This window comes from Trichechus manatus, unplaced genomic scaffold, assembly GCF_000243295.1.
Source record: "Trichechus manatus latirostris isolate Lorelei unplaced genomic scaffold, TriManLat1.0 scaffold00056, whole genome shotgun sequence".
NCBI classification, from domain to species: Eukaryota; Metazoa; Chordata; class Mammalia; order Sirenia; family Trichechidae; genus Trichechus; species Trichechus manatus.
The window spans coordinates 10,582,127-10,609,741 of record NW_004443992.1 but is presented as its reverse complement, the minus strand read 5'-3'; the positions used below and the strand labels follow the sequence as shown (position 1 = coordinate 10,609,741).

Genomic DNA, 27,615 nt, shown 5'->3' with positions numbered 1-27,615 from the left:
ATGTGATGTATCTATACAACAGAATATTATTAAGCACAGAAATAAATGAAGTACCGGGACATGCCACAACATGTATGAACCTTGAAAACATTATGCTAAGTGAAAGAAGTCAGATATAAAAAGCCATATGTTGTACGATTACATTTATATGACATGTCCAGAATAGGCAAATCCATAGAAACATGAAGCTGATTAGTGGTTGTCAGGGGTTGGGAAGAAGGGAGGAATGAGGAGTGACTGCTTAATGGGTATGGGGTTTCTCTTTGGGGTGATGAAAATGGTATAAAATTAGATAGTGGTGATGGTGGCACATACATGTGATTATATTAAAAGGTACTGAATTGTACAGTTTAAAACTATTACAGTGGTGACTATTATGTCATGTGAATTTTATCTTAATAAAAAAACTTCTTAAAAATTAATGAAATACAGTTTTAATAAACTGATGACAGTTGTTACCTTTGGAAAGGTAGAGAGGGGACGAGGATTGAGAGTTGTGTCCAAAGAGGACCCAATTTACTTACACAGTTTATGTCAGAAGAGCTTATGTTCAAATAACATCAAATAATATTAAACTAATCTGAATGAATCAGAGTTTTTAAATCCACTTTAAAAAAAAAAAGTTAAGAACCCTGGAGATTCAGCCTTTAATCATTCATTTCAAAAGAAAAAAGCTAGGGTATAACGCCTTGTCAGTACATGTACATAACATCTGTATGACAAACTAAACTACAGACATTAAATTTACAGTATGTGTAGATTTTATTATTTACAGGTGAATAAATAATATTCATAACCTGGTCTGGCTTTTATTTAAGATAAAAGGTCTTGAGGGAGAGGAAGAAGAATCATTCAAGTACTGCACCCTGCCACAAGACTGCTGGTACCAAATATCAAAAACTGTTAGCTTCCTCTATTTAACTTTGTATTGTAGGTTCTGTAAGCTGCTAACAATGCATCTCCTTGTCTTCATTCAAAGTTTTCAGTAGATAAATGGAAAAGGCCAAAAAAAAAAGGTCAATGAGAACAACAAAAGAAAAACAGTCCCAAGTTATACTTAATTCAAACACCCACTAATTCAAAATTTACTACAGAGGCTCTTTATAGGAATCAGTGTAACACAACTAGACTATTAGCGTCATGAGTTAGTCACTAATGATTTACAGTATGAATGGACGTCCAGTAAATATTTTCTGAATAAGTGAATAGGAAGAAAAAAATAAAATAAATTTAAAAGTGTGAGCCATAAGTTCAATCATTTTACTCAACAAAAATGTACTGAACACTAAGCACTGAGAATACAGGCAAAAAGGAACATACTTCCTCCCTTCGCAGAATTTTACTTTAGCAGAGTCACAGGTAAACTTCAGTTTATTTATATAATTTTTTAAAATACTGACATCTCCCTTGGTTACTTCCTAGGAATGCTGTGGGTCAGCTCAGGTATTTGGTGAGCATCCACTATAGAATAAGCCCTGTATTAAGTAAAAGTAACTGAATTGCTGCATAAACTCTAAAGCACCAGTTATGTGTAAAATATTAGCATCAACTCTGTGGTACATCTACATTAAATATGCTGAACAAATGAAAAGTTATTAGCCAGCTTTCATTTTCATGGGCATAAATCGACATACTCTTCAAATCTGGAAAACCAATTTATTTCACTGGCCACAAATAGATATTTTCTACGGCTTATTAGAAAACCCACTGCTGTCAAGTCGATTCCGACTCATAGCAGCCATATAGGACAGAGTAGAACTGCCCCATAGGGTTTCCAAGGGTGGATTTGAACGGCCGACCTTTTGGTTAGCAGCCGAGCTCTTAACCACTGCTGCCAGCAGGGTGCAGAGAAGAGCTAATTTACTCATTTAATAAATATTTATTAAGTACCTACTTTGGGCCTGGCACTGTTCCAGGTGCTAGCAATGAACAAAAGACAAAAACTCCTGTCTTCATGTAGCTCACATTCCAGTGGAGGGAGACAGACAAACAAGTAAATAAAATACATACTATACTATGTTAAATAAGTAATATGAAAAAAAAACAAAGCAGGGAAAGGAAGTGCAAGCAAGTGGGAGAATGAGCAAGGGGCAGGAATACGTTACAATTTTACACAGAGTACTCAGGAAGAACTCACATAGAAGGTGACATTTGAGCAAATACCTGAAGGAGGTAAAGAAGCCAGTCATGCAACTATCTGGTGGACAAGTACTCTTGGCTGAGGGCATAGCTAGTACAAAGTACAAAGGCCCCTGAGGCAGAAGCGAGCATGCCTGGTATGTTCAAGAAAAGAAGGCCAAAGTGGCTGGAGAAGAATGAGCAAAGGAAGGGAGAGAGGTCTAGCAGGAGATGAGGTCAAGGCTAGGAGTCAGATCATTTTTGGTTTGTAGGCAATTTTAAGGACTCTGTATCTTACAACGGTCGAAGTGAGACTACTCTGGAGTGTTTTGAACAGAGGAGTGGCAAGATCTGACTTAGGTTTTAAAAGGATGACTCTGGCTGCTATTCTAAGAACAGAAGAAAAGAGACTGGCTGTTACTAATCTAAGTGAAAGATGATGGTGGCCTGGCCCAGGGTGGTAGCAGAAATAGTTAAGCAGTCAGATTCTGGACATATGCTGAAGATAGAACCAACAGTATTTGTTAACCAGTGTAAACAAGAAGAGTCAGGATAGTACCAAGGTTTCTGGCTTGAATTATCAGAAGAGGATGGAGTTGCCATTTAGTGATGACACAGGAGGGACTATGGGAGAAGTTATATTCACATACTGTGGTAGGCTGAATAACGACTCCCCTAAAAGATGAACACATCCTTATTCCCCAAACCTGTGAATGTTACACCTCACATGACAAAAGGGGCTTTTGCAGACATGATTAAGATCCTGAGATTATCCTTGGTTATGTGGATGGGCCCAGTGTAACCATAATCCCCTTATAAGAGGGAGGCAAGAGGGTCAGAGTCAGAGAAGGCAATGTGATGATGGAAGAAGAAAGTAAGAAGGTGAAGTAAAGACAGAAGCAGAGGGACAGAAGGAAATGTGACAACAACGCAGAGGCCGGAGTCATGTTACTATTGATTTGGAAAATGGAACAGTTGTAAGCCAAGGAAAAGCAGACAGGCTCTAGGAAATAGAAAAGGCGAGGAAACAGATTCTCATCTACAGTCTCCAAAAGGAATGCAGCCCTGCCAACCTATTTTAGACTTTTGACCTCCAGAACCGTAAGATGATAAATGTGTGCTGTTTTAAGCTACTAAACTTGTGGTAATTTGTTACAGCAACAATAGAAAATTAATACAGATATAATGGTTTACATATTTATAAAATAACTGTATGAGTTATTAGAATTTTGTACTGTCAAAAAATCCTCAAAAGTTGAAAATAATACCAATAGGATTATAAAGTTGTGTGCTCAAAAAGTATTGGGTCACATCACATAAATGTCCTAACATTTTAAATAAATTTCTACATGCATATAATACAAAATGAGAACTATAATACTCATATACTAAATGATAATACTTGGTCACATGTGATCTGAAGACTTATCTCTGAACCTCTGAACCTTATCGAATTTGTCACTCTGGTAGATCTAAGCAGGCCTAACCCATGTAAATCCCTCCATTTTGGTAAATTGCTGGAGAGGCTGAAAGTTATTATGGTTATGCCCTAAGTCAGTATATAACCATAAAATGGACATAAAGTGGGAGGGTGATGTTTATATTTATCAAAAGAGGGCAAGAGAATGTAAATGGTTAAGAAATATCACTCTAAAGGAATTAAGTTTGAGGGCAAAGCCCTTTAACTCAGAACATCAATAACTAGTATATCACTATTTCCAGAAAATTAAAATGTAACTATATGTGTGCCTGTACATGTCAACTACTTTACATAATATATTTTAGTCATAAAAGCTGTGATAAGAAACTCAACTAGAAAAATCCAACCATAACACACATGTAGTTCAATCAAAACCCACTGCCATCGAGTCAACTGCAACTCACAGCAATCCTATAAACGTGATTCAATAGGATATGGAAAATTAGCACCACAGACACAAACTCTCTGAACCCCAAATACAGTCAGATCTCGACCTATCAAAATCTTAAAAAGGAGGTAGGGGGGGCAGTTAAAGACATATGCCCCAAAAAAGCACTGTAAAAAGATCACAGGATAAAATATATAAATCTTCAAATGTACATTAATAATGACTGTAGTAACAGCACTTACATACCATGTATCCTTGATTCTAAGACATTTCTTCCTATTTTAATTTAACATCATTGAAATTAAAATGCATCTTAGCAATGGGTCAGTTTAAGTGGCAGTGTTTATTGCTTTTCAGTGGCACATAAAATAATGGTGTATCTTAACTGATGGAGTCTTCAGCTGGATTAAACATATAGTGTTTTAGCTGTATTAACTCATTTAATCTTCAAAACTACCCTATGAAGTAGCTGTTATAACTGTACGACGTTATCAACAATAAAAGTGTAGCACACAAAGGTTAAATAAGTTTCTAGTCACACAGCCATTAAAATTAAATTATCTTCAATATATATTACAACTTATTTAAATGTGGGGCTCTGGTGGTGCAGTGGTTAAGCATTTGGCTGCTAACCAAAAGGTAGGCAGCTTGAATCCATCAGCCACACCCTGGAAATCCTAGGGGGCAGTTCTACTCTGCCGTATAGGGTTACTATGAGTCAGAATCGACTCAACGGCACACGGGTTTGGTTTTTTCTGGTTTTATTTTAATGTAAACTACATATTTTCAACTTTTTTAACAGTAACAATATGAAAGAAACTTAAGCCTTTTTTATAATGCTCTTGGCCTTATAAATAATCATTTGCATATGCAAATATAGCATGGAATAGAGTACATAAATAGTAGTCAATACACATTTGCTTGTCCAAATTTGCTTCTTGTAACAAATTCCCAGATGTCAGTATGTCTATTTATTGTAACAGTCTATAATTCAGAATACATATTATTTTACTGACAAAACTTCCAATTACAAGTACAAATTTTTTAAAAAAGATTGTTGCAATCAGTGTCATTCAACTTATCAACAGCCTTAAAAAAAAATGAAAATCCCAACAGATGAAGAACAAGTACATGATGAAATAAAACATCCATTCATAGTTTATAAAAAAAAAAGAAAGAAAGAAGAGAAAAGAGAACCTCTGAGAAAACTAGAAATAAAAGAATGTCCCAACCTGATAAAGAGCATCCAGGAAAAAAAATCTATCGCTAATATCATACTTAATGATGAAAGACTGAACATTTTCCCTCTAAGACTTAGTGAAGAATATATGCTGTCATCGCTGATATTCAACATCATATTGGAGGTCCCAACCCATGCCATAAGGCAAGAAAGAGAAATAAGAGGAAAAGAAAAAGATTAGAAAGGAAGAAACAAAATAACTTTATTTGCGGATGACATGATTATCAACATTTAAAAAATTCCAACCTTCAAAAAAAGCTACTAGATTTAATATGTAAATTTAGAAAGGTCACAGGATATATGATCAATACACAAAAATTAATTCTATTTCTAAATACTACTAATCAACAATTAGAAGTTGAAAATTTTAAAACAGTATTTATAATAGTACCAAAAATCATAAAATAATTTGGGATAAATATGGCAAAGTATGTGTACAACGTGAATGCTAAACAAAAGAAATCAAAGAAAACCAAAATATAGAGAAAGGAATACTAAGTTCATGGATTGGAAGACTCAGTATTATCAAGGTATCAATTTGCCCTGAATTGATCTAATTTGCCAGCAAGCTGATTCTAAAATTTAACTGAAAAAAGCAAAGTATCTAGAATAGCTGAAACAATGATGAAAAACAAAGTAGAAGACTCATACTACCTGATTTCAAAAATTACTATAAACCTACAGTATGATATGAACTAAGGATACACAGATCAAAGGAATGTAATAGAGGCCAAAATAGACCCTCACACACATGATCAACTGATTTTCAAGAAAGGTGTCAAGGGAATTAAATGGAAAAAGGAGAGTCTTATCCACAAATGGTGCATGAAAAAATTGGTTAGTCATTTGCAAAAAACAAACCTTGAACCGTATCTCACACCATAAACAAATTGTAAATGGATCATAGACCTAAATGTAAAACATAAAACTATAAAACATCTAGGTGAAAACAAAGGAGAAAATCTTTGTGACTTCAGGTTAGGCAAACATTTCTTAGCTACAACATCAAAACCATGACCTTCAAAATAAAAAAACAGAACTTGAACAAAATTTAAGTTTTCTTCCATGAAAATGCTCTAATAAAATGCAGACTGTTGGGGAACATCTAGTTCAACTGGCATACCATAGTTAATAAACAAAATGTTCTACATTCTACTTTGGTGAATAGTGTCTAGGGTTTTAAAAGCTTCTGAGCGGCCATCTAAGATACTGTACTGGTCTCAACCTGTCTGGAGCAAGAAAGAATGAAGAAAACCAAACATATAAAGGAAAGATTATGCCAAAGGACTAATGGACCAAAACTACCACACCCTCCACTAGACTCAGTACAGCACAACTAGATGGTGCCCGGCTACCACCACCGAATGCTCTGACACGGATCTCAGTAGAGGGTCCCGGACAGAGCTGGAGAAAAATGTAGAACAAAATTCTAACTCACACACGCAGAAAAAAGACCAGATTTACTGGTCTGACAGAGACTGAAGAAACCCCAAGAGTATGGCCCCCAGACACCCTTATAGCTCACTAATGAAGTTACTCCTGAAGTTCACCCATCAGCCAAAGATTAGACAGGCCCATAAAACAAAAAGAGACTAAATGGGTACACCAGCCCAGGCTCAAGGACGAGAAGGCAGGAAGGGACAGGAAAGCTGGTAATGGGGAACCCAAGGTCAAGAAGGGGAGAATGTTGACATGTCATGGGGTTGGCAACCAGTGTCACAAAATAATATTTGTATTAATTGTTTAATGAGAAACTGGTATGCTCTGTAAACTTTCATCTAAAGAACAATAAAAAAGAAAAAGAAAAAAAATCAGTCTTGGAAAAAGTACAGTCAAAGTGCTCCTTGAAAGTGAGGATGGCAAAACTTCATCTCACATACTTTGGGCATATTATTAGAAGGGGATCAGTCCCTGGAGAAGGACATCATGCTTGGTAAAGTAGATGGTCAGCATAAAAGACCCTCAACGAGACTGACTTTGACACAGTGGCTCCAACAATGGACTCAAACATAACAATGATTGTGAGCATGGTGCAGGACCGGGCAGTGTTTCGTTCTGTTGAAAATTGGGTCACTATGAGTCAGAGTCGACTCGACGGCACCTAACAACAACAAGAGTACAATTCCATAAGCATTTGCTGAGCACACCTGCAAGGCACTGGGAGTTGTGCTAAAGATGCCCAAGACATCTTCCAATTGGTCACAGCTTCCTAGAGAAACTTCAACCAACCCTCCCAGCTAAGGTTCACTGGACCAGGATAGGACAACAAATATGAAAGAAATGAATTCACAGGCTCTCCTAGTCTCTCCTCCTCAACCAATTTATTTCTCAGGAAAATTCTGGACTTCATAACCAAGAATAAAAATATGTATCTGTTAAAAAAAAAAAAAAGAAAATGAAAAGACAAAGGGATGAGCCAACATGGCACTATCGACAGAAGCACCATGGCATCCCTCTGCAGCAAACACCCAAAAAACTAAGTAAAACAGATACAAACGTCAATCCTGGAAACTCAAACATCAAATGAAGAGATAAATGACTCGATCAAGCACTGAATGGAAGAAAAAACTGACAGAGCGAGGAAAGCTATGGAGTGGAAGTCCCCTGCCAGCTAACACAGCATGGATTTGTCATGCTGGACCACAGCCACCAAGGACCTTTGACAGGGAGTATAGGAAGGCAACTTCATGGAGTTCCCAACAGGAGACAGGGCAGCCACTCCGCACATCACATCCTCTCCCTTCCCTCCTGCCTATGTGCACCATGCACTGAGCACCGTGCCCCCAAGCAGCACCAGAACAGGCCCCCAGGCCCCACCCCATGCTGCTCTCCAGCCCTGCCCTGCCAGCCCCAGTTCATGCCGCAGACAACTCACCCCACCCTACCCCCAGCTGCTGGACCTGTCCTGAAGCACCACAGTTGAGCAACCAGCCCTGGCCACCTGGACAAGGTGGTAAGAAGTATTATGCCTAAAGACGAGCAAGCAGCAAAACACACCCAGCTCGCCTGACCAGACATAGCCAAATAGAACAAAAAAACAAGACGAAACAAATCTAAAATCAGTAAACAAAAAAACAGTAATAATTCCTGAACATCCTAAAGACAACAGACAATATTAAAATAGATTAAAAAAAAAAGACATGATGGCTCCAATAAGTGACCAAAATAAAACACTATATGACCCTCTGGTAGAAGAAAAGGCATTGGAACTACCACATAGGGAATTCAAAACTCTAATATTCAGGACTCTCCAAGATTAGGAAAGAGGTGAAGGAAAACAAAGACAAAACTAAGGAAAAATGGAAAATACAGACAAAATCAGGGAAAACACAGACAAAGCAATGGAGGAAATCAGGAACGTAATACAGGAACAAAATGTCAAAATAAATAAAACAATTAGAAATCATAAAAAAAAACAGTAATTAAAAAACCAAAAGATAAACAATGATTTCAGAAATAGACAATGTAATAAAAGGTTTAAACAGTAAATCTGAAACGGAAGATGGTTTAGCAAAATTGAAGATAAATCCTTGACTACCACTTTGTTTGAAGAAAAGAGAATGAAGAAAATGAAGAAAACCTGAGAACTATGTGGCATACAATCCAGAGCAAAAATTTGTGCATCTTCAGAGTTCCAGAACAGGGGGTGAAAACGGAAAACACAGAAAGGATCATTGAAGATTTGCTAACAGAAAACTTCCTTAACATCATGAAAGATGGAAAGCTGACCATCCAAGAAGCTCAACAAGCCCCATATAGTAAACATTCCCAAAAGAAAATCAAGAAAATATATCATAATCACACTCACCAAAACCACAGACAAAGAAAGAATCCTGAGAGCAGCTCAAGAAAAACAAAAATTCACATACAAAGAGGAAAACAATAAGACTAAGCTCTGATTACTCGGCAAATACCATGCAGGCAAGAAGGCAACAGGATGATATAGATATAAAATCTCGAAAGAAAAAAAATTGCTAACCAATTATAATATATCCTGCAAAACTCTCAAACATGATGGCAAAATTAGGACAATTCCAGATAAACAGAAGGTAATAAGAGAAATGAAAGATGAAGTCAAAAAATTCCTAGAATCAAATGAGAATAAAACACACCATACCAAAAAACCTTTGGGACACAGCAAAGGTAGTGCTCAGAGGTCAATTTACAGCAATAGATACACATATCAAAAAAGAAGAGACAAAATCAAAACATTAGCTGTATGTCTTAAGTCATCTAGTGCTACTATAACAGAAATACCACAAGTGGATGGCTTTAGCAATGAGAAGTTTATTCTCTCACAGTCCAGTGGGCTACAAGTCCAAATTTAGGGCGTCAGCTCCACGGGAATGCTTTCTCTGTTGGCTCTGGAGGAAGGTCTGTGTCATCAATCTTCCTTTGTTCTAGGAACATCTCAGTACAGAAACCTCAGGTCCAAAGGACGCACTCCACTCCGAGCACTGCTTTCTTGGTGGTATGAGGTCCCCGTGGCTCTCTGCTAGCTTCTCTCTTTTATATCTCAAAAGAGATTGGCTTAAAACACTATCTAATCTTATAAACTTCATCAGTATAACTGCCACTAATCCATTTTATTACATCATAGTGATAGAGTTTACAACACATAAGGAAATCACATCAGATTACAAAATAGTACACAATCATACAATAGTGGGAATCATGACCCAGTCAACTTGACAGATATTTTTGGGGGCCACAATTCAATCCATGACACTCTACAACTCAAACAAATAGAAAGACAACAGCAAAAGAAGTTCACAGCCACTAGAAAAAGGAAATAATGAAGATCAGAGCAGAAATACATGAAATAGAGAAAAGAAAAACAATAGAAAGACTCAACAAAACCAAAAGTTGGTTCTTTGAAAGGATCAACAAAATCGACAAGTCATTGGCCAAACTGACAAAAGAAAAACAGGAGAGGGCATAAATAACTCAAATAAGAAATGAAACCGGGGACATTACAACAGACACAACTGAAATAAAAAAGATCATAACAGAGTACCATGAAAAATTGTATTCCAACAAATTTGAAAACCTAGAGGAAATGGACAAATTTCTGGAAACACACTATCTACCTTAACTAACACAAACTGAGGTAGAAAATCTGAACAGACCCATAACAAGAGAAGAGACTGAAAAGGTAATTAAAAAAAAAAAAAAATTCTCAGCAAAAAAAAGTCCTAGCCCAAATGGCTTCCCTGGAGAATTCTACCAAACATTCAAAGAAAAGCTCACACCGGTACTACTCAAACTATTTCAGAACATAAAAAAGGAAGGGATACTTCCAACTTCATTCTATGAAGCCAGCATAACCCTGATACCAAAACCAAGCAAAGACACCACAAAAAAAATTACAGATCAGTATCTCTAATGAATATAGATGCAAAAATTCTAGCCAAAAGAATTCAGCAACATATCAAAAAATTAATACAACACAACCATGAGGGATTCATACCAGGCATGCATGCATGGTTCAACTTTAGAAAATCAATCAATGTAATCCACCCCATAAATTTAAAAAAAAAAAGAATCACATGATCATCTAAATTGACGCAGAAAAGGCATTTGATAAAGTCCGACACCCATTCCTGAAAAAAAACTCTCAATAAAATAGGAATAGAAGGGAAATTCTTCAACATGATAAAAGGGACCTTAACCCTATGGACAGTTCTACTCTGTTCTGTAGGGTCACTATGAGTCAGAATTGATTTAACGGCAACAGTCTGGATGGTTTTTATACAAAATCAATAGCCAACATCATTCGCAATGGAAAGAGGCTGAAAACACTCCCCTTGAGAACAAGAATGAGACAAGTAAACCCTTTATCACCACTCCTATTTGACATTGTGCTGCAAGTCCTAGCTAGAGTAATAAGTCAAGAAAAAGAAATAAAGGGCATCCAAATTGGTAAGGAAGAAGTAAAACTATCCCTGTTCATGGATGATATGATACTATACATACAGAACCCAAAAGAATCCACAAGAAAACTACAAGAACTAACAGAAATATTCAGCAGAGTAGCAGAATACAAGATAAACATACAAAAATCAGTTGGATTCCTTTACATCAGTAAAGAGAACTATGAAAAAGAAATTAGGAAAGCAATACCATTTATAATCACCCCTTAAAAAAAAGAAAACAAAAAAACCTCAGAAATAAATCTAAGCAGGTACGTAAAAGGCCTATACAAAGAAAACTACAAAACACTACTGCAAACAAGAAACCAAACAAGAACTACATAAATGGAAAAACATACCATGCTCATGGACGGTACACTCAACGTTGTGAAAATGTCAATTCTACCCAAAGCGATCTAGAAATACAATGCAATGCTGATCCAAACACCAAAAGCATTCTTTAATGAGATGGAAAAACTAATCATTAACTTTATATGGAAAGGAAAGAGGCTCCAGATAAGTCAATCACTATTGAAGAAAAAGAACTAAGTAGGAGACCTTGCACTACCTGATCTCAGACTACTATACAGCTCCAGTAGTTAATACAGCCTGGTACTGGTACAACAACAGACACATTGACTAATGGAAAAGAATCAAGAACCCAGATGTAAATCCATCCACCTATGGCCACCTGAGCTTCAACAAAGGTCCTAAGTCCATTAAATGGAGAAAAGACAATCTTTTTAACAAATGGTGCTGGCAAAACTGAATGTCCATCTGTAAAAAAAAATGAAACAGGATCCATAACTCACATTATACACAAAACCTACTTCAAAATGGATCAAAGACCTAAATATAAAACCAAAACTATAAAGGTCAAGGAAGAAAAAATAGGGTCAACGCTAGAGGCCCTAATACACTGCATAGATAGGATACAAACCATAACTAACAGTACAGAAACAACAGAAGATAAGCTAGATAACTGAAATCTTCTAAAAGTTAAACACTAATGCTCATCAAAAGATTTGCCCAAAAGAGTAATAAGAGAACCCACAGACTGCGAGAAAAATTTTGGCTATGATGTACCTGACAAAGGTCTAATCTCTAAAATCTACAGGAAAATACAACACCTCTACAACAGACCCTCACACGTCTGTCTGTCATACTGTGCGGGCTTGCGTGTTGCTGTGATGCTAGAAGCTATACCACCGGTATTCAAATACCAGCAGGGTCACTCATGACTGACAGGTTTCAGCTGAGCTTCCAAACGAAGAAAGACTAGGAAGAAGGACCCAGCAGTCTACTTCTGAAAAGAATTAGCCAGTGAAAACCTTATGAACAGCAGTGGAACACTGTCTGATATAGTGCCGAAAGATGAGCCCCTCAGGTTGGAAGGCACTGAGAAGAAAACTGGGGAAGAGCTGCCTCCAAACAGCAGACTCAGCCTTAATGATGTGGATGGAGTCAAGCTCATTTGCTGACGTGGCATGACTCAAAATGAGAAGAAACAGCTGCAAACATCCATTAATCGGAACATGGAATGTATGAAGTATGAATCTAGGAAAATTGGAAATTCTCAAAAATGAAACGGAACACATAAACATCGATATCCTAGGCATTAGTGAGCTGAAATGTACTGGTATTGGCCATTCTGAGTCGGACAACCCTTTGGTCTACTATGCTGGCAATGACAACTTGAAGAGGAATGGTGTCGCATTCATTATCAAAAAGAACATTTTAAGATCTATCCTGAAGTACAACCCTGTCAGTGATAGGATAATATCCATATACCTACAAGAAAAACCAGTTAATACAACTATTATTTAAACTTACGCAACAACCAAAAAAGGCCAAAGATGAAGAAGTTCAAGATTTTTACCAACTTCTGCAGTCTGATATTGATCAAACATGCAATCAGGATGCACTGACAATTACTGGTGACTGGAATGCGAAAGTTGGAAACAAAGAAGGATCAGCAGTTGGAAAACATGGCCTTGGTGACAGAAACAATGCCAGACATCATAGGAAAGAATTTTGCAAGACCAATGACTTCTTCATTGCAAATACCTTTTTTCAACAACATAAATGGCAACTATACACGTGAATCTCACTGGATGGAATACACAAGAATCAAAACGACTACATCTGTGGAAAGAGACAATGGAAAAGCTCAATATCATCAGTCAGAACAAGGTCAGTGGTCGACTGCTGAACAGACCATCAATTGCTCACATGCAAATTCAAGTTGAAACTGAAGAAAATTTAAAAAAGTCCACGAGAGCCTAAGTACGACCTTGAAAATATCCCACTTGAATTTAGAGACCATCTCAAGAATAGATTTGACACGCTAAACACTAATGACCAAAAACCAGATGAGTCATGGAATGACATCAAAGACATTATACATGAAGAAAGCAAGAGGTCATTAAAAAGAGAGGAAAGAAAGAAAAGACCAAAATGCATGTCAGAGAAGACTCTGAAAGTTGCTCTTGAATGCTGAGTAGCTAAAGCGAAAGGAAGAAATGATGACATAAAAGAGGTGAACAGAAGATTTCAAAGGGTGGCTCAAGAAGACAAACTAAAGTATTATAATGACATATGCAAAGACCTGGAAATAGGAAACCAAAAGGGAAGAACATGCTCAGCATTTCTCAAGCTGAAAGAACTGAAGAAAAACTTCAAGCTCTGAGTTGCAATACTGAAGGAGTCTGCAGGGAAAATATTAAATGACACAGGAAGCATCAAAAGCAGATGGAAGGAATACACGAGAGTCACTACACCAAAAAGAATTGGTGGACATTTCAACCATTTCAGGAGGCAGCATATGATCAGGAATCGATGTACTGAAGGAAGAAGTCCAAGCTGCACTGAAGACATTTGCGAAAAACAAAGTTCCAGGAATTGACGGAATACCAATTGAGATGTTTCAACAAACAGATGCAACACTAGAATTGCTCACTCATCTATGCCAAGACACTTGGAAGACAGCTACCTGGCCAACTAACCGGAAGAGATGCATATTTATGCCTATTCCCAAGAAAGGTGATCCAACTGAATGCGAAAATTATCAAATAATATCATTAATATCAAATGTGAGTAAAATTTTGCTGAAGATCACTCAAAAGTGGCTGCAGCAGTATATCGACAGAGAACTGCCAGAAATTCAAGCCAGATTCAGAAGATGACGTGGAACCAGGGATATCACTGCTGATGTCAGATGGATCTTGGCTGAAAGCAGAGAATACCAGAAAGATGTTTACCTGTGTTTTACTGAGTATGCAAAGGTATTCAAGTGTGTGAATCATAACAAGCTATGGATAACACTGCAAAGAATGGGAATTCCGGAACAATTAACTGTGCTCCTGTGGAACCTGTACACAGATCAAGAGGCAGTCATTTGAACAGACCAAGGGGATACTGTGTGGTTTAAAAATCAGGAAAGGTGTGTGTCAGAGTTGTATCGTTTCACTATATTTATTCAATCTGTATGCTGAGCAAATGATAGGAGAAGCTGGGCTACATGCAGAAGAACACAGCATCAGGACTAGAGGAAGACTCATTGACAACCCGCAATATGCAGATGACACAACTTTGCTTGCTGAAATCAAAGAGGACTTGTACTTACCGATGAAGACCAAAGACTACAGCCTTCAGTATGGATTACACCTCAACATAAAGAAAACAAAAATCCTCACACTGGACCAGTAAGAATCATCATGATAAATGGAAGAAAGATTAGAAGTTGTCAAGGGTTTCATTTTACTTGGATCCACAATCAACACCCATGGAAGCAGCAGTTAAGAAACAAAACAACATACTGCATTGGGCAAATCTGCTGCAAAAGACCTCTTTAAAGTCTTAAAAAGTAAAGAAGTCATCTTGAAGACTAAGGTGCGCCTGACTCATACCATGGTATTTTCAACCACCTCATATGCATGCAAAAGCTGGACAATGAATAAGGAAGACCAAAGAAGAATTGATGCCCTTGAATTATAGTGAAAGTAAAGAATATAGACTATACCATGAACTGCCAGAAGAACGAACAAATCTGTCTTGGAAGAAGTACAGCCAGAGTACTCCTTGGAAGCAAAGATGGCAAGACTACGTCTTACACACTTTGGACATGTTATCAGGAGGGATCAGTCCCTGGAAGACATCATGCCTGGTAAAGAAAGGGGTCAGCAAAAAAGAGGAAGACCCTCAATGAGATGGACTGACACAGTGGCTGCAACAATGGGCTCAAACACAGCAACAACTGTGAGGATGGCACAAGACTGGGCAGTTTTGTTTTGTTTTTCATAGGGTTGCTATGAGTCAGAATGGACTCAGTGACACCTAACAACATAACAATATCTAGACTTTGTTTCTCCAACTGGCTGAGTTAGTATCCCATTGTATGTATGTGCCACATTTTTGTTTCTCCATTCATCTGGTGATTGGCATTTAGATTGTTTTCACCTTTGGGGTATTATGAATAGTGCAGCAATGAACACTAGTATACAAGTCTCTGAGTCTCTGCTTTCAAGTTTTCTGGGTATGTACCTAGGAGTGGAATTGCTGGGTCAAATGGTAACTCTATTTTTAGTTTTGTAAGGAACTGCCACACTGTTTTCCACAATGGCTGTACCATTTTGCATTCCCACCAGCGACGGATAAGGGTTCCAATTTCCTCAGATCCTCGCCAACATCTGTTATTTTCTGTTGTTTATCTTAGCCATCCTAGTAGGAGTGAAATGGTATCTCACTGCGGTTTTGATTTGTATCTCTCTGATGTCTAATGATCCTTCCATGTGTTTGGTGGTCATTTCAATATCCTCTTTTGTGAAATGTCTATTCAAGTCCTTTCACCATTTTATGACTGGGTTGTTTTTATGTTGTTAAGTTGTTGAAGTTTTATATACATTTTGATTATTAGATTCTTACTGGATATAGTGAGACCTGGTGGCACAGTGGTTAAGTGCTACAGCTGCTAACCAAAAGGTCAGCAGTTTGAATCCACCAGCTGATCCTTGGAAACCCTACGGGACAGTTCTATTCTGTCCTACAGAGTCAGAAAAATTGGATATAGGGTTTCTGAAGATACTCTCCCAGTTGGTAGCTTTTCTTTCACTTTTTTAGTAAAGTCTTTTGATAAACAAGTTGTTAATTTTTATGAGGTCCCACTTATTTATTTTGTTTTTTATTGTTTGTGCTTCTGTTGTTATATTAGATAATCTATTGTTAAAGCTAGGCCTCACTGCATTGCCCCTGCATCTTCTTCTAAGAATTTCAAGGTTTTAGATTGCACATTTAGGTCTTTAATCCATTTTGAATTTGTTTTGTGTATGGTGTGAGGCATGGATCTTGGAACTCTGGAAAAAGCAAAAACTATAAGAACAAAAAACATATCAGTGTCTGCAAAAGTCTGGGAGTGGGCCCTGAGGGACTGAATTGCTGGGCAGAGGGCTGTGGGGACCATGGTCTTGGGGAACATCTAGCTCAATTGGCATGACACAGCTTATAAAGACAATGCTCTACATTCTACCTTGGTGAGTAGTGTCTGGGGTCTTAAAAGCCTGTGAGCGGCCATCTAAGATACTCCACTGGTCTCATCCCTTCAGGAGCAAGGGAGAATGAAGAGAACAGGATACAAGGAAAAGATCAGTCTGAAGGACTAACTGTCCACAGCTACCAAGGCCTCCACCAGACTGAGTCCAGTACAGCTAGATGGTGCCCGGCTACCACCTGACTGCTCTGACCAGGACCACAACAGAGGGTTCTGGACAGAGCTGGTGAAGGATGTAGAGCATAATTCTAACTCACAAAAAAAAAGACCAGATTTACTGGCCTAAAGGAAACTGGAGAAACCTCAAGAGTATGGCCCCCAGACACCCTTTTAGCTCAGTGGTGAAGTTACCTCCGAGGTTCACTGTTCAGCCTGGGAGTGGACAGCTCCGTAAAACCAAATGAGACTAGTGAGGTACAGGAGTCCAGTGACAAGGGCCAGAAAGCAGAAGGGGACAAGGAAGCTGGTGATAGGGAACCCAAGGTTGAGAAAGGATATTGTTGATGTGTTGTGAGATTGTTAACCATTGTCATAGGGCAACATTTGTAGTAACTGTTAAATGAGAAACTGTTTTGTTCTGTAAGCCTTCATCTTAAGTGAGAATAACAGCACAATTGGAAGAGCGTAGTCAATGTCACTGAACTGTGCATGTAGAGATTTTTGAAATGGTGTATCTTCGGCTATGTGTATTTTCACCAAAAAAAAAAAGGTTGAGAAGTTAGAGGGTTGATATGTCGTGGGGTTGTTAACCAATGTCATAAAACAACATGTGTACTACTGTTTCACGAGAAACTATTTGTTCTGTAAGACTTCACCTGAAGTACAATTAATAAAAATTAAAAAAAAAAAAAAGTCTGGGAGTGGGAAGAGGGGACTGACTACAAAAAACACAAGAAAAATTTTTTCATTGTGGTGGTTATATCACTGTATAAGTTTGTCAAAATGCTTAGACTTGTATACTTAAAAAGGGTGAATTCTGCTATATGTGTATTTTATATCAATAAAACTGGCTTAAAATTAAATGAGGAAAAAAATTCAATTGTAAATGATTCAAGGCAAAAGTACTGTGTGCTCCAAAATTTCTATAGCAAAGCATACTACTTGTATAAAAAGAAATAAAAAGTAAAAAAGTCTAAATTTAGAGGTAATTACATTTGGTCTACAAAATAATTCAGTGTAGAGGCTCTAGTATATTCAAGTATGTACTTATGACATTCGGCAACTGTTTACTGAGTGCCTACTATGTGTACAACATCCCATGGCTAATGGGATGATATTAAAAGTTTACTATATAACTCTAACTTCTAGGAACTTTATATCTAGAGAAGGAAATAATACACAAAGTAATAAGAAATTCAAAGTAGAATGTGTTATCCCGTATGCTACTTCATAAAGCCAATCTATTAACCAGTCCTATAAAAATTCAACCATAAACTATCAAAAGTCTATGAACACCCAGATGTGCTTTTACTCAAGACTAAAGTCACTCCTGAGGTTCACCTTTCAGCCAAGGATTATACAGGCCCATAAAACAAAACGAGACTAGATGGGCACACCAGCCCAGAGGCAAGGATGAGAAAGCAGGAGAGGACAGGAAAGGTGGTAACGGGGAACCCAAGGTCGAGAAAGCGAGAGTGTTGACATGTCATGGGGTTGGCAACCAATGTCACAAAACACTATGTGTATTACTTGTTTAATGAGAAACTAGCCTGCTCTGTAAACCTTCATCTAAAGTACAATAAAAATAAATCAATAAAATAAAAGTCTACACATAAGCTAATATAATTTTCAGGATATTTCTTTCCATCCATCCATCCAAAGACTATGTGTACACATACTGCCACTGGTTGCTATTAAATTCCTTGCATTTTAAAAGAAACACCAAAGGGATGTCCTGCTCAAAAATATCCACTCTATACATTCTATGCATAAGTAAATCAATTTGGTTTATAAACTACTCTCTGGGAAAGGAAAAAAGAGCCTAAAGTAACCCAAACTTATCATATATTCCTGAGGACAATGGTGGTTCAGCAGTAGAATTCTCACCTTCAATGCTAGAGACCAGGGTTCGATTCCTAGCCAACGCATCTCATGCACAGCCACCACCCATCTGTCACACAGCTTGTGTGCTGCTATTATGCTAAATAGGTTTCAGTGGAGTTTCTAAATTAGAATGGCCTAGGAAGAAAGCCTGGTGATCTACTTTCAAAAATCAGCCAATGAAAACTCTATGGATCACAACAGTATGAACTGCAACGGATCATCGGAATGGCGCAGTACTGAGCTACGTTTCATTCCACTGAGCATGGGATCACCATGAGTTGGGCTGACTGAACAGCAGCTAACAACACACATTCATACAATCATACCAACATAAGGAGACAAAGTAAACAAAAAGTTTATAAATTATCTGGGAAAAAGGCAATTTCGTACCAGGATGCTCTTCAAGGAAGGGCAAAATAGATGGGGTTGGAGTCCTTGGATCCATAAAGGGAATTATGAAGCTACAAGCACCCTGAGGGAGTAGGAAGTAGACAGGTGAGAAAATTTTAAAGAGTAAGAGCTCAATATAATTTAGCCTGTTTTTACAGTCTTGTCAAAGGTCCTGATAGTGACGACTTTTACCACTGAAAATTCAATCACCAAATGCTTCTATTGAGAAGTCAGGACTAGTTTCTTGGAGAATGGTAAACCTTTATCAACTCCTGATCAGCTGAGCCAACTCAGTCAATCCAGGGGAATTTAGTCTCCCTAATTCAGCCTAGTGTCCACCTATTCAGTTCCCTCCTCTTTGTGGAGGTAAAGAAAAGACAAAAAATCAGAGAGAAGAATGTAAATGTCAGTCGTCGAATTTCTACTCTCAAATAACCTCCTCTTTCTCCATCTTCATTCTAGGTACTCTTAAGATTCCTCCATTTGTGAGAACATACAGAATTCAAACCATAACCACAAACATCCTCCTTCCTGTATACTCTATGACATCCATAAAAAAGAAAGTTAAGCATAAACCAAACCAAACCAAACCCATTGCTGTCGAGTCGATTCTGATTCATAGCAACCCTATAGGACAGAGTAGAACTACTCCACAGGGTTTCCAAGGCTGTAAATTTTTACAGAAGCAGACTGCCACATCTCTCTCCCGCGGAGCAGCTGGTGGGTTGGAACCACCTAACTTTTGGTTAGCAGCTGAGCACTTAACTACTGCACCACCAGAGCACCATTAAAAGTTTCTTTTTAAAGGAAGAGATAGAAGGTAATATACAATATATACCCATTTTTGTAAAAAAAAAAAAAAAAGACATAAAGTTGTGTATAGGGATACAGTGAGAAGCCCCGGTGGTGCAGTGGTTAAAGTGCTTGACTGCTAACCGAAAGGTCAGTGGTTCAAACCTACTAGCCTTTCTGTGGAAGAAAGATGTGGCAGTCTGTCTCCGTAAAGATTTACAGCCTTGGAAACCTATGTGGCAGTTCTAGTCTGTCCTATAGGGTCGCTATCAGAATCGACCATGGCAATGGGTTTATAGGGATATAAAGGGAGTTCCTGGGTTGAGCAAACAGTTATATGCTGGGCTACTAACTGGAAGATTGGCAGTTCAAACCGACTCAAAGGTACCTCAGAAGAAAAGGTCTAACAATCTGATTCTAAAAGGTCAGCCATGAAAACCCTCTGGAGCACAGTTCCACTCTGACACACATGAGGTCACCGAGTGGGAATCAACTCCATGACAACTGGTTTAGTTAGTTTGTTTGTTTTGAAAATGGGGACTTGCTTCCAAAAGGTCACAGCCTTGAAAACCCTGGAGAGTGCAGTTCTACTCCACAACACACAGGGTTGCCATGTGTCAGAATCTACTGGATGGCAACTGGCTACAGGGATATAGCTCTGAAAGTATAAATACCAGATGTATATTCAAGATGACTGGGCAATTTTTAATTTCTTAATACTTATCTGTATTTTCTAATAATTTTTCAACAATGACATTACTCTAACGGTTTCATTAAATAAAACTTTTGACTCTTTATACCATTTCAATAATTTTTTATGAAACTGACTGATAATAGGCCATTTTCCTATGATCCCCTTATAAGCCTTTCCTGCAATTTTTAATGAATTCTGGGAGTATATTTGTTGATAAAGGGAAAAAGGAAAGTTACTAATGATTTGTCTCTTATTGTTCAAAACAAATATGTCAAATAAAATTTTAGAGTAAATTTTTAATTTCTATTCTTCTGAGAGAATTCATGTTATGGGATGACTTTACTCCTAAACCAAACGATGGACAATGGGATTTTTACTATGTATCTATGTGAATTATCAGTCACAAAAAGTAATAATTTTCTTTTATCTAACATAAAAAAAAAAAAAAACCCCACTGCTGTCGAGTTGATTCCGACTGATAGCTAGCTACCTATAGGACAGAACAGAACTGCCCCATAGAGTTTCAGGAGCGGCTGGTGGATTCGAACTGCTGACCTTTTCCTACTGCTGTCGAGTTGATTCCGACTGATAGCTAGCTACCTATAGGACAGAACAGAACTGCCCCATAGAGTTTCAGGAGCGGCTGGTGGATTCGAACTGCTGACCTTTTGGATAGCAGCCAACTACTTAATCACTGCGCCACCAGGGCTCCTAAAATGACCATAAAAACCAAAAAAAACCCACTGCCGTCAGATCGATTCCAACTCATAGCGAACCTACAGGACAGAACTGCCCCATAGGGTTTCCAAGGAATGCCTGGTAGATTCGAACTGCTGTCCTTTTGGTTAGCAGCTGAACTCTCAACCACTACACCAGCAGGGTTTCCAAAAGGACCACGGTATTATAAAATTCCTCTATTCATAAAAATGTAGATTCCAAGTTAATTAAAAGATTTCTTATATTCCCGGACACTTCCTAGTATATTAGGCATTGTATATTTATATTAATAAATGAAGAAAAGAAACACAAGTCTTAAATGCACTCAAAGAAAGTCCTTCCTCAGTCCTCTTTACAGGCAAGAAATAAAGAAAGTTAATCTGGTTATAATTTTTTACCATCACATTTTAGAAAAAAAATATTGTGACTCACATGTCTTAGGGGTTAAAATAATAAAACAAAATAATCTAAGTTTTTATTAAAGACGATTTTTAACTTTCTAATGTTAACTATATTAGTAACCTGGAAAACTACTATTTACAACCCTGCTCTATCTGCAGACTTAGTGTATGTTAATACAGGTAATATCTGATGACTTCCAGAGCCAGTGATGTTTCTGAAGGGTACTTTTATAAGACAAATAATTCAAACAGCATATAACTGTTTTCAAAAGGACGGCGCAATCATTTTCCTTCCTTTGTTCACTTTTCACACTGAACAACCCACACTGAGAATATTCTGATTTACCATAAATTTTACTGAGCAACAAACTTTACCATTTATTACAAAGGATCAACAGATCTCTCTTTCTTCTGCTTTACAGGCAAAAATTACATTTCCACAAAATAAAACAAGTGTTCGGTTAGTTAACTTGGGCTACTGGTTAGGGTATGATGTTATAAAAAGGTTAAATTGACCATTTGGATCTCTGATCCCACCAATTAACTTCCATCTATTGCAGGGTCATCAAACATCAAAAACATTGCTGGTCAGTTCTCTGGTCACAAGGGGAGCCAGAAAAATGTGCTTCTGGATCAGCACAAACCCACTATCATCATGTTCTATTTATCAACTATACTACAAACAAACCAAGAAAGCATTGCATCCTGAGAGACAGCATCAATAATATACCTACTGCATCCTAAAATAGACGATAATCTAAGAAGTAAAAGTGTAAAATCAACTTCAAACACTAAATTGTAGAAATAAGAGATTTTAAAAATCCAAATCCAATTCTATCTCATCAATATTTATACAGAGTTTAAAAACACCACCACACTAATTTTTGAGTCCCACTGCCAAGACAGATAATGGTGGCAGTAACAGTTCTCTTTTTCAGCTAGAAGAAATGTATAAAATATATAAAAAGAAGACAATCACTGATTCCTTTAATCTTTCGGCTTTATTAATCCATGTACTTTTACCTTTATGTAGCAATTGTAAGAGACACAAATCTGTTTCTTTTATTACTTACTGGTGATAACCACACCCAATCACTTTTCCACCCTCAATTTCTCTTCTGACTACAACTCTTTCCCATAATATGGTGCACCCTCAATTTCTCTTCTGACTACAACTCTTTCTCATAATATGTTGCACCCTCAATTTCTCTTCTGACTACGACTCTTTCCCATAATATGTTGCATGAGGCAATGGAATTACCACTTCAATCCTTTAGGTTTTGCCTTTCCTAGAGACTGTGAATTCCTGAGACTAGCATTGCTTTCACCAGTTCTTCTTCCCACCTGCAGTCTATTACAAGAGTATAAATCACCAAACTAAACCAAACCGAAACGGAGCTCTGCCGGTGCAGTAGTTAAGAGCTAGGCTGCTAACCAAAAGGTCGCAGTTCGAATCCACCAGGGCTCCCTGGAAAGCCTATTGGGCGGTTCTACTCTGTCGCACTGGGTCGCAAAACTGTATGGTATTAATTTGCTCACACATCAGCCTCTCCTAAAAACTAGACTATAAAACTCTGTAGGCACTAGGTATAAGGTCCCTTGGTGGCACAAGCAGTTTGTGCTCAACTACTAACCTAAACGTTGGTGCTTTGAGCCCACCCAACAGTGTTTGGGAAAAAAAGTCCTGGCAATCTGCTTCGGTAAAAATTATAAGCCAAGAAAACCCAATAGAGCAGTTCTACTCTGTAATACATAAGGGTGTCATGAGTGTGAATCAACTAGATGGCAACAGATCTTTTTTAGGCACTTGGTGGGCACACTGTTGAGCACAAAGACATTCAAATATACTTAGTGAAAAAGTGAGAAACCGAACCTTTGAATCTCTCCCACCTCACTCAGTAAAGTGCCCTGCAGATACAGGCATTTATATTTCTTGTATTAATCTTTGACCCAAGACACCTTCTTCCTTCTCCTATTAGCCATATTTTCAACCACCTCGTTGGAGGGAAAAAGCTTGAATTATGTCTGGCTCATTCTCCAACAGAAATATTCCCTACAATATAATACAAAGTTTGGTATACGTCTAATCAAGTAAAATCTCACAATACCACCATTAACCACGTCCTGCCTACAAAACTTACGAACCTATAAATTTTAACACCTGGGTTTTTTTTGGTTTGTTTTTTAATTTACGCTAAGACTTAAGAATGCTTCCAAATATAGCTGATGTTAAGAAGGATGCCTGGAGAGACTGAGGTGGGAGCAAGAAAAAAAGATCACAGTGAAGAAACAATTTAACACACTGTTTCCATTTCCACCTTTATCCCAAGAGAATTTAAACGGGAAGGAAAAAAATGGAGGCACAACCTGTAATTCAGAATAAACCATAAAGAAAACAAAAGATGCTGAATTTGTAAACTGTGCGTTTTATCCTGCTGTTCTTTCAAACAGTTTTTAAAAGAATTTTTTTTCTTAAATCCAGAATCTTTTGCTTTATCCTGGAGCAGCTGGATCTCATCTCATCCAATATCCACTCTCCCCCTCCCGTACACATACATACATACGTACACACACAGACACACCGCTACCACTGAGTCCCCGTGCCAAAACAACCATCACGGGAAAATTAAACCATGAGGTTCATTTTCCTAATTCTCTCTGAAAAACAGTCACAATTCTTTTTCTCTCAGGAAAATTGCCAATCTAACGGGACGGGGGGCGGGAGGAAGAACAGCTCATTATCACGCAGCTTCCCATTCTCCATAGGGAGAAAAACAGCGATAACTTCCAACAAGAGACAACTGCTCTTCTACCGTATCTCCGTGACACCTAAAGGGGAAAAATGGTCTTCTGAAGCATTCAAATGAATATAAAACCGAAGTACTTTGCAGCAACACAGCCCCTTAAAAATCCTCCAGGGCTTGGCGGTTGGGGGTGCCTATCATTCCCCTCCACATCCCCCCTACATGGAGAAGCAGAATTTTGGCAAATAGAAAATGCAACTCTCCGCTTCCCCTGCCATCCAGAACACTGACCGGCACTGTGCCGGGGCGGGCGGGCGAGGGCAGGAGAAGCAAGGAGGCGGGGATACGACACACGCACCGCGCCGAGAACTGATTCACCGCTTTCAAAAATGTTTTAAACCTACAATTTCCTCCTCCTACCCGAGGATTCCCACTCACTCTCCATCCCCAGTCCTAGCCTTCACCCTGCACCCGCTATCAGGGGCTCAGCCTGGCCGGGTCTCCCGCGGCGGCCTCCGCCCGCTCCCCCACGATCCCAGGAACGCGGCCCCCTCCCCGGGGGTCTTCCGCACGCTCCTCACCGCCCGAGGCCTTACGCGCCTAGGCTGGGGAATGCGTCTCACCTGGATGTAGTTGTTTTCGCAGTAATCGGCCACCCGTTCCAGATTCGTGTAACTGTCGAAGAGGGCCCGGCGGCCCCCCGGGATTTCCTCCTCCAGCAGCATCTGCAGCTCCGCCATCTTCACATCCTCCTCTTCCACCTCATACAGACCGCAGAAGTAGCGGCGGCAGGAGTGCCAGGGAAACCCAAGACTAGGAGAGGAGGAGCAGCGGCGGCAGCAGCAACCGGGAGGAGCGAGAAACACCCCCCGCGCGCGACAGGGGAAGGGGCGGTGTGGACGGGGGCGGAGCGCGAGCCGACGGACCGCGAGAGCGGTCACCACGGCGACGGCCGGCCGGGCACGCGCACGCGCGCTCCCCTCCCTCCGCCCCCGGGAGCCCGAAAAAGATTCCCACCCGCAGCCGCAAAGCCTGCCCCTCCTCCACTTCCGGCGTCTCCTAGCGACGGCGGGGGTGGAGGCCGGGATTCGCGCTGGAGTTCGGTGCGCGATTAACCCTTCGGCCCCCCGCAAGTTCCTCGGTCCTGGAAGTACCCTCGGCGGCCTTTGTTAGCCGGGCGAGTAGGCGCTATCCCGCTCCGCTGTCTTAACGCCGGCGTCTTCCGCGACTTTCGGCGTTATTCTCACCCTGGGCCGAATCCCTTGTGGAGGTCTTCGGCCTGAGGAACCTTTCGAGGCCTTTCTCTGCTCCTGATTGGAGGCCGAAGAGTCCCTCCGTGAGAGAGCACATCTGGTCAGGGCTGGGATAAAGCTCACAAAACTTCCATGCAGCTCTAAGTAGCGCCTTAGTTTTCGTTTTTCTCTTCATCTTAAAGTTCATCTTTTTTGGTACAGATAAGTAAATTCCAGTTTCTTAATCCCAAAACTCCTGTACTGCCGGTTTTATTATTTGACCACCAGAGCTCTCATTTCTCTGGTTCTGTCAACTTCACTGTCTTTTTCTTCGTGGATTCAGTACTTCAAATTCTGAAAACGGTTTTGCTGGTACTAACTTCCTTCCTCACAGGGCTGTTATATGGATAAAATAAAAGTTTATGTGAAAGCACCTTGAAAAAGGTGAAATGCTACAAGAATTGTAGATACTTTTGATTTTGCAGTTATTACATCATTCTGTTCTTATTCTCCAGATATTCAACTCATATGTATATTTTTTTTTCCTAAATCTAAGTGGCCTTCACATTGTTATTCTTTAATAACTAAAACTACTGACAACTGCGGAGATACTAAGCCAGTGACTTTTATTTGTACTGTGGAAAGTCAAGGTTGACTCCAGGTGTACCATTTTAGGCATTTGTAGTTTAGAACCGGATCCTTTATTTCCACTCTTATTCTTGCTCTGTTGCTCTCTTGGCCGTCCTACAGTGATTTTTATCTGTCCTTTCAGATGATGAGGAAACTATATTATACTTTCTAAAAAAAAAAATCATTTTAATACCATACCATTACAGAAATTCTGGAGCAATCCCTGTTACTGTATTGACTTTATGATATATACATTAACACATTGTATGAGTTTTCACTGTGGAACCCAAACAAAAGTATATGAAAATGTTGCTCTGTTCCAATTAGTTTTACTCTTAAACACTTTATAAACATCTTTTGTGTTAGTGGTCCTTAAGCTTTTCTGTGGGGAGCTTGTTAAAAATGAAAGCTGCAGGGTCACACTATGGAGACTGATTAGATTGAGAGGGTAGTGGTGGAATGGGGTAGTTACTTCAGTGGCATGTAAACTTGTTTCAGGTAATAAAACACGTGAATAATCATGTGAATAAAGCAAATATTATATCAAGCAAACTTTCAGACTTTCAATGGATAAAAACACAGCTGTCGAACTGTAAGAAGCCCACAAAGTGGATTAAATAGTAGGCAGCCTCTTACCTTCCCTACACTTATTCCCACCTAGCATCCTTTCAAGTACTGGTTAGCAATTAGCCCAACAAACAGATTTCCCTGAGGGATGATTCATCATTCTGGGAATCACTGGGAAGGCAAGCAGCTCACTCTAAGATTCTAATATTCTTCCTAATTTGTGACAGCCTCTTTGGACCTTAGTTTTCTTAGCTTAAAAAAAAATCAAAGGGTTAAACTCAGGTCAGTAGTTGTCAAACTTGAGCATGCATCAAAATCATCTAGAGAGCTTGTTAAAACATAAATTGCTGGGCTCCACCCCCAGAATTTCTGATCAGTTGATCTTGGCCAATAATTTATATTTCTAACAAGTCCACTGGGAATTCCTGGGTGGTGCAAATGGTTAATGTGCTCAGCTACTCACCAAAAGGTTGGAGGTTTGAATCCACACAAAAGTGCCTCAGAAGCCTGGCGATCTACTTCAAAAAATCAGCCGCTGAAAATCTTATGGAACACAGTTCTACTCTGACATATGTGCGGTCACCATGAGTCCGAATTAGCTTGACAGCAACTGGTAACAAGTCCCCAAGTGTTGCCAATAAACCCAGAAGATGCCAATGAAACTGCCCTTCTCCATCTGAAGGTCTATGATTCTGGTTGCTGGCAGTTGGGAATCTTCACCA

At 38.9% G+C, this 27,615-nt stretch overlaps 1 protein-coding gene across 3 annotated transcripts in view; it reads right to left on the bottom strand.

Moving 5' to 3' along the window:
• ABI2 (abl interactor 2) overlaps window positions 1-25,316 on the bottom strand; it is a 136,076-nt gene extending 110,760 nt beyond the window's left edge. For all 3 annotated transcript variants that reach the window (XM_004378246.2, XM_004378248.2, XM_012556053.2), the window contains exon 1: window positions 25,088-25,316. In XM_004378246.2, coding sequence (XP_004378303.1) covers window positions 25,088-25,204 — 117 coding nt within the window. In that variant the 5' untranslated portion in view covers window positions 25,205-25,316. The remainder of the gene's footprint in view (window positions 1-25,087) is intronic.
• Between the last annotated feature and the right edge of the window lie 2,299 nt (window positions 25,317-27,615).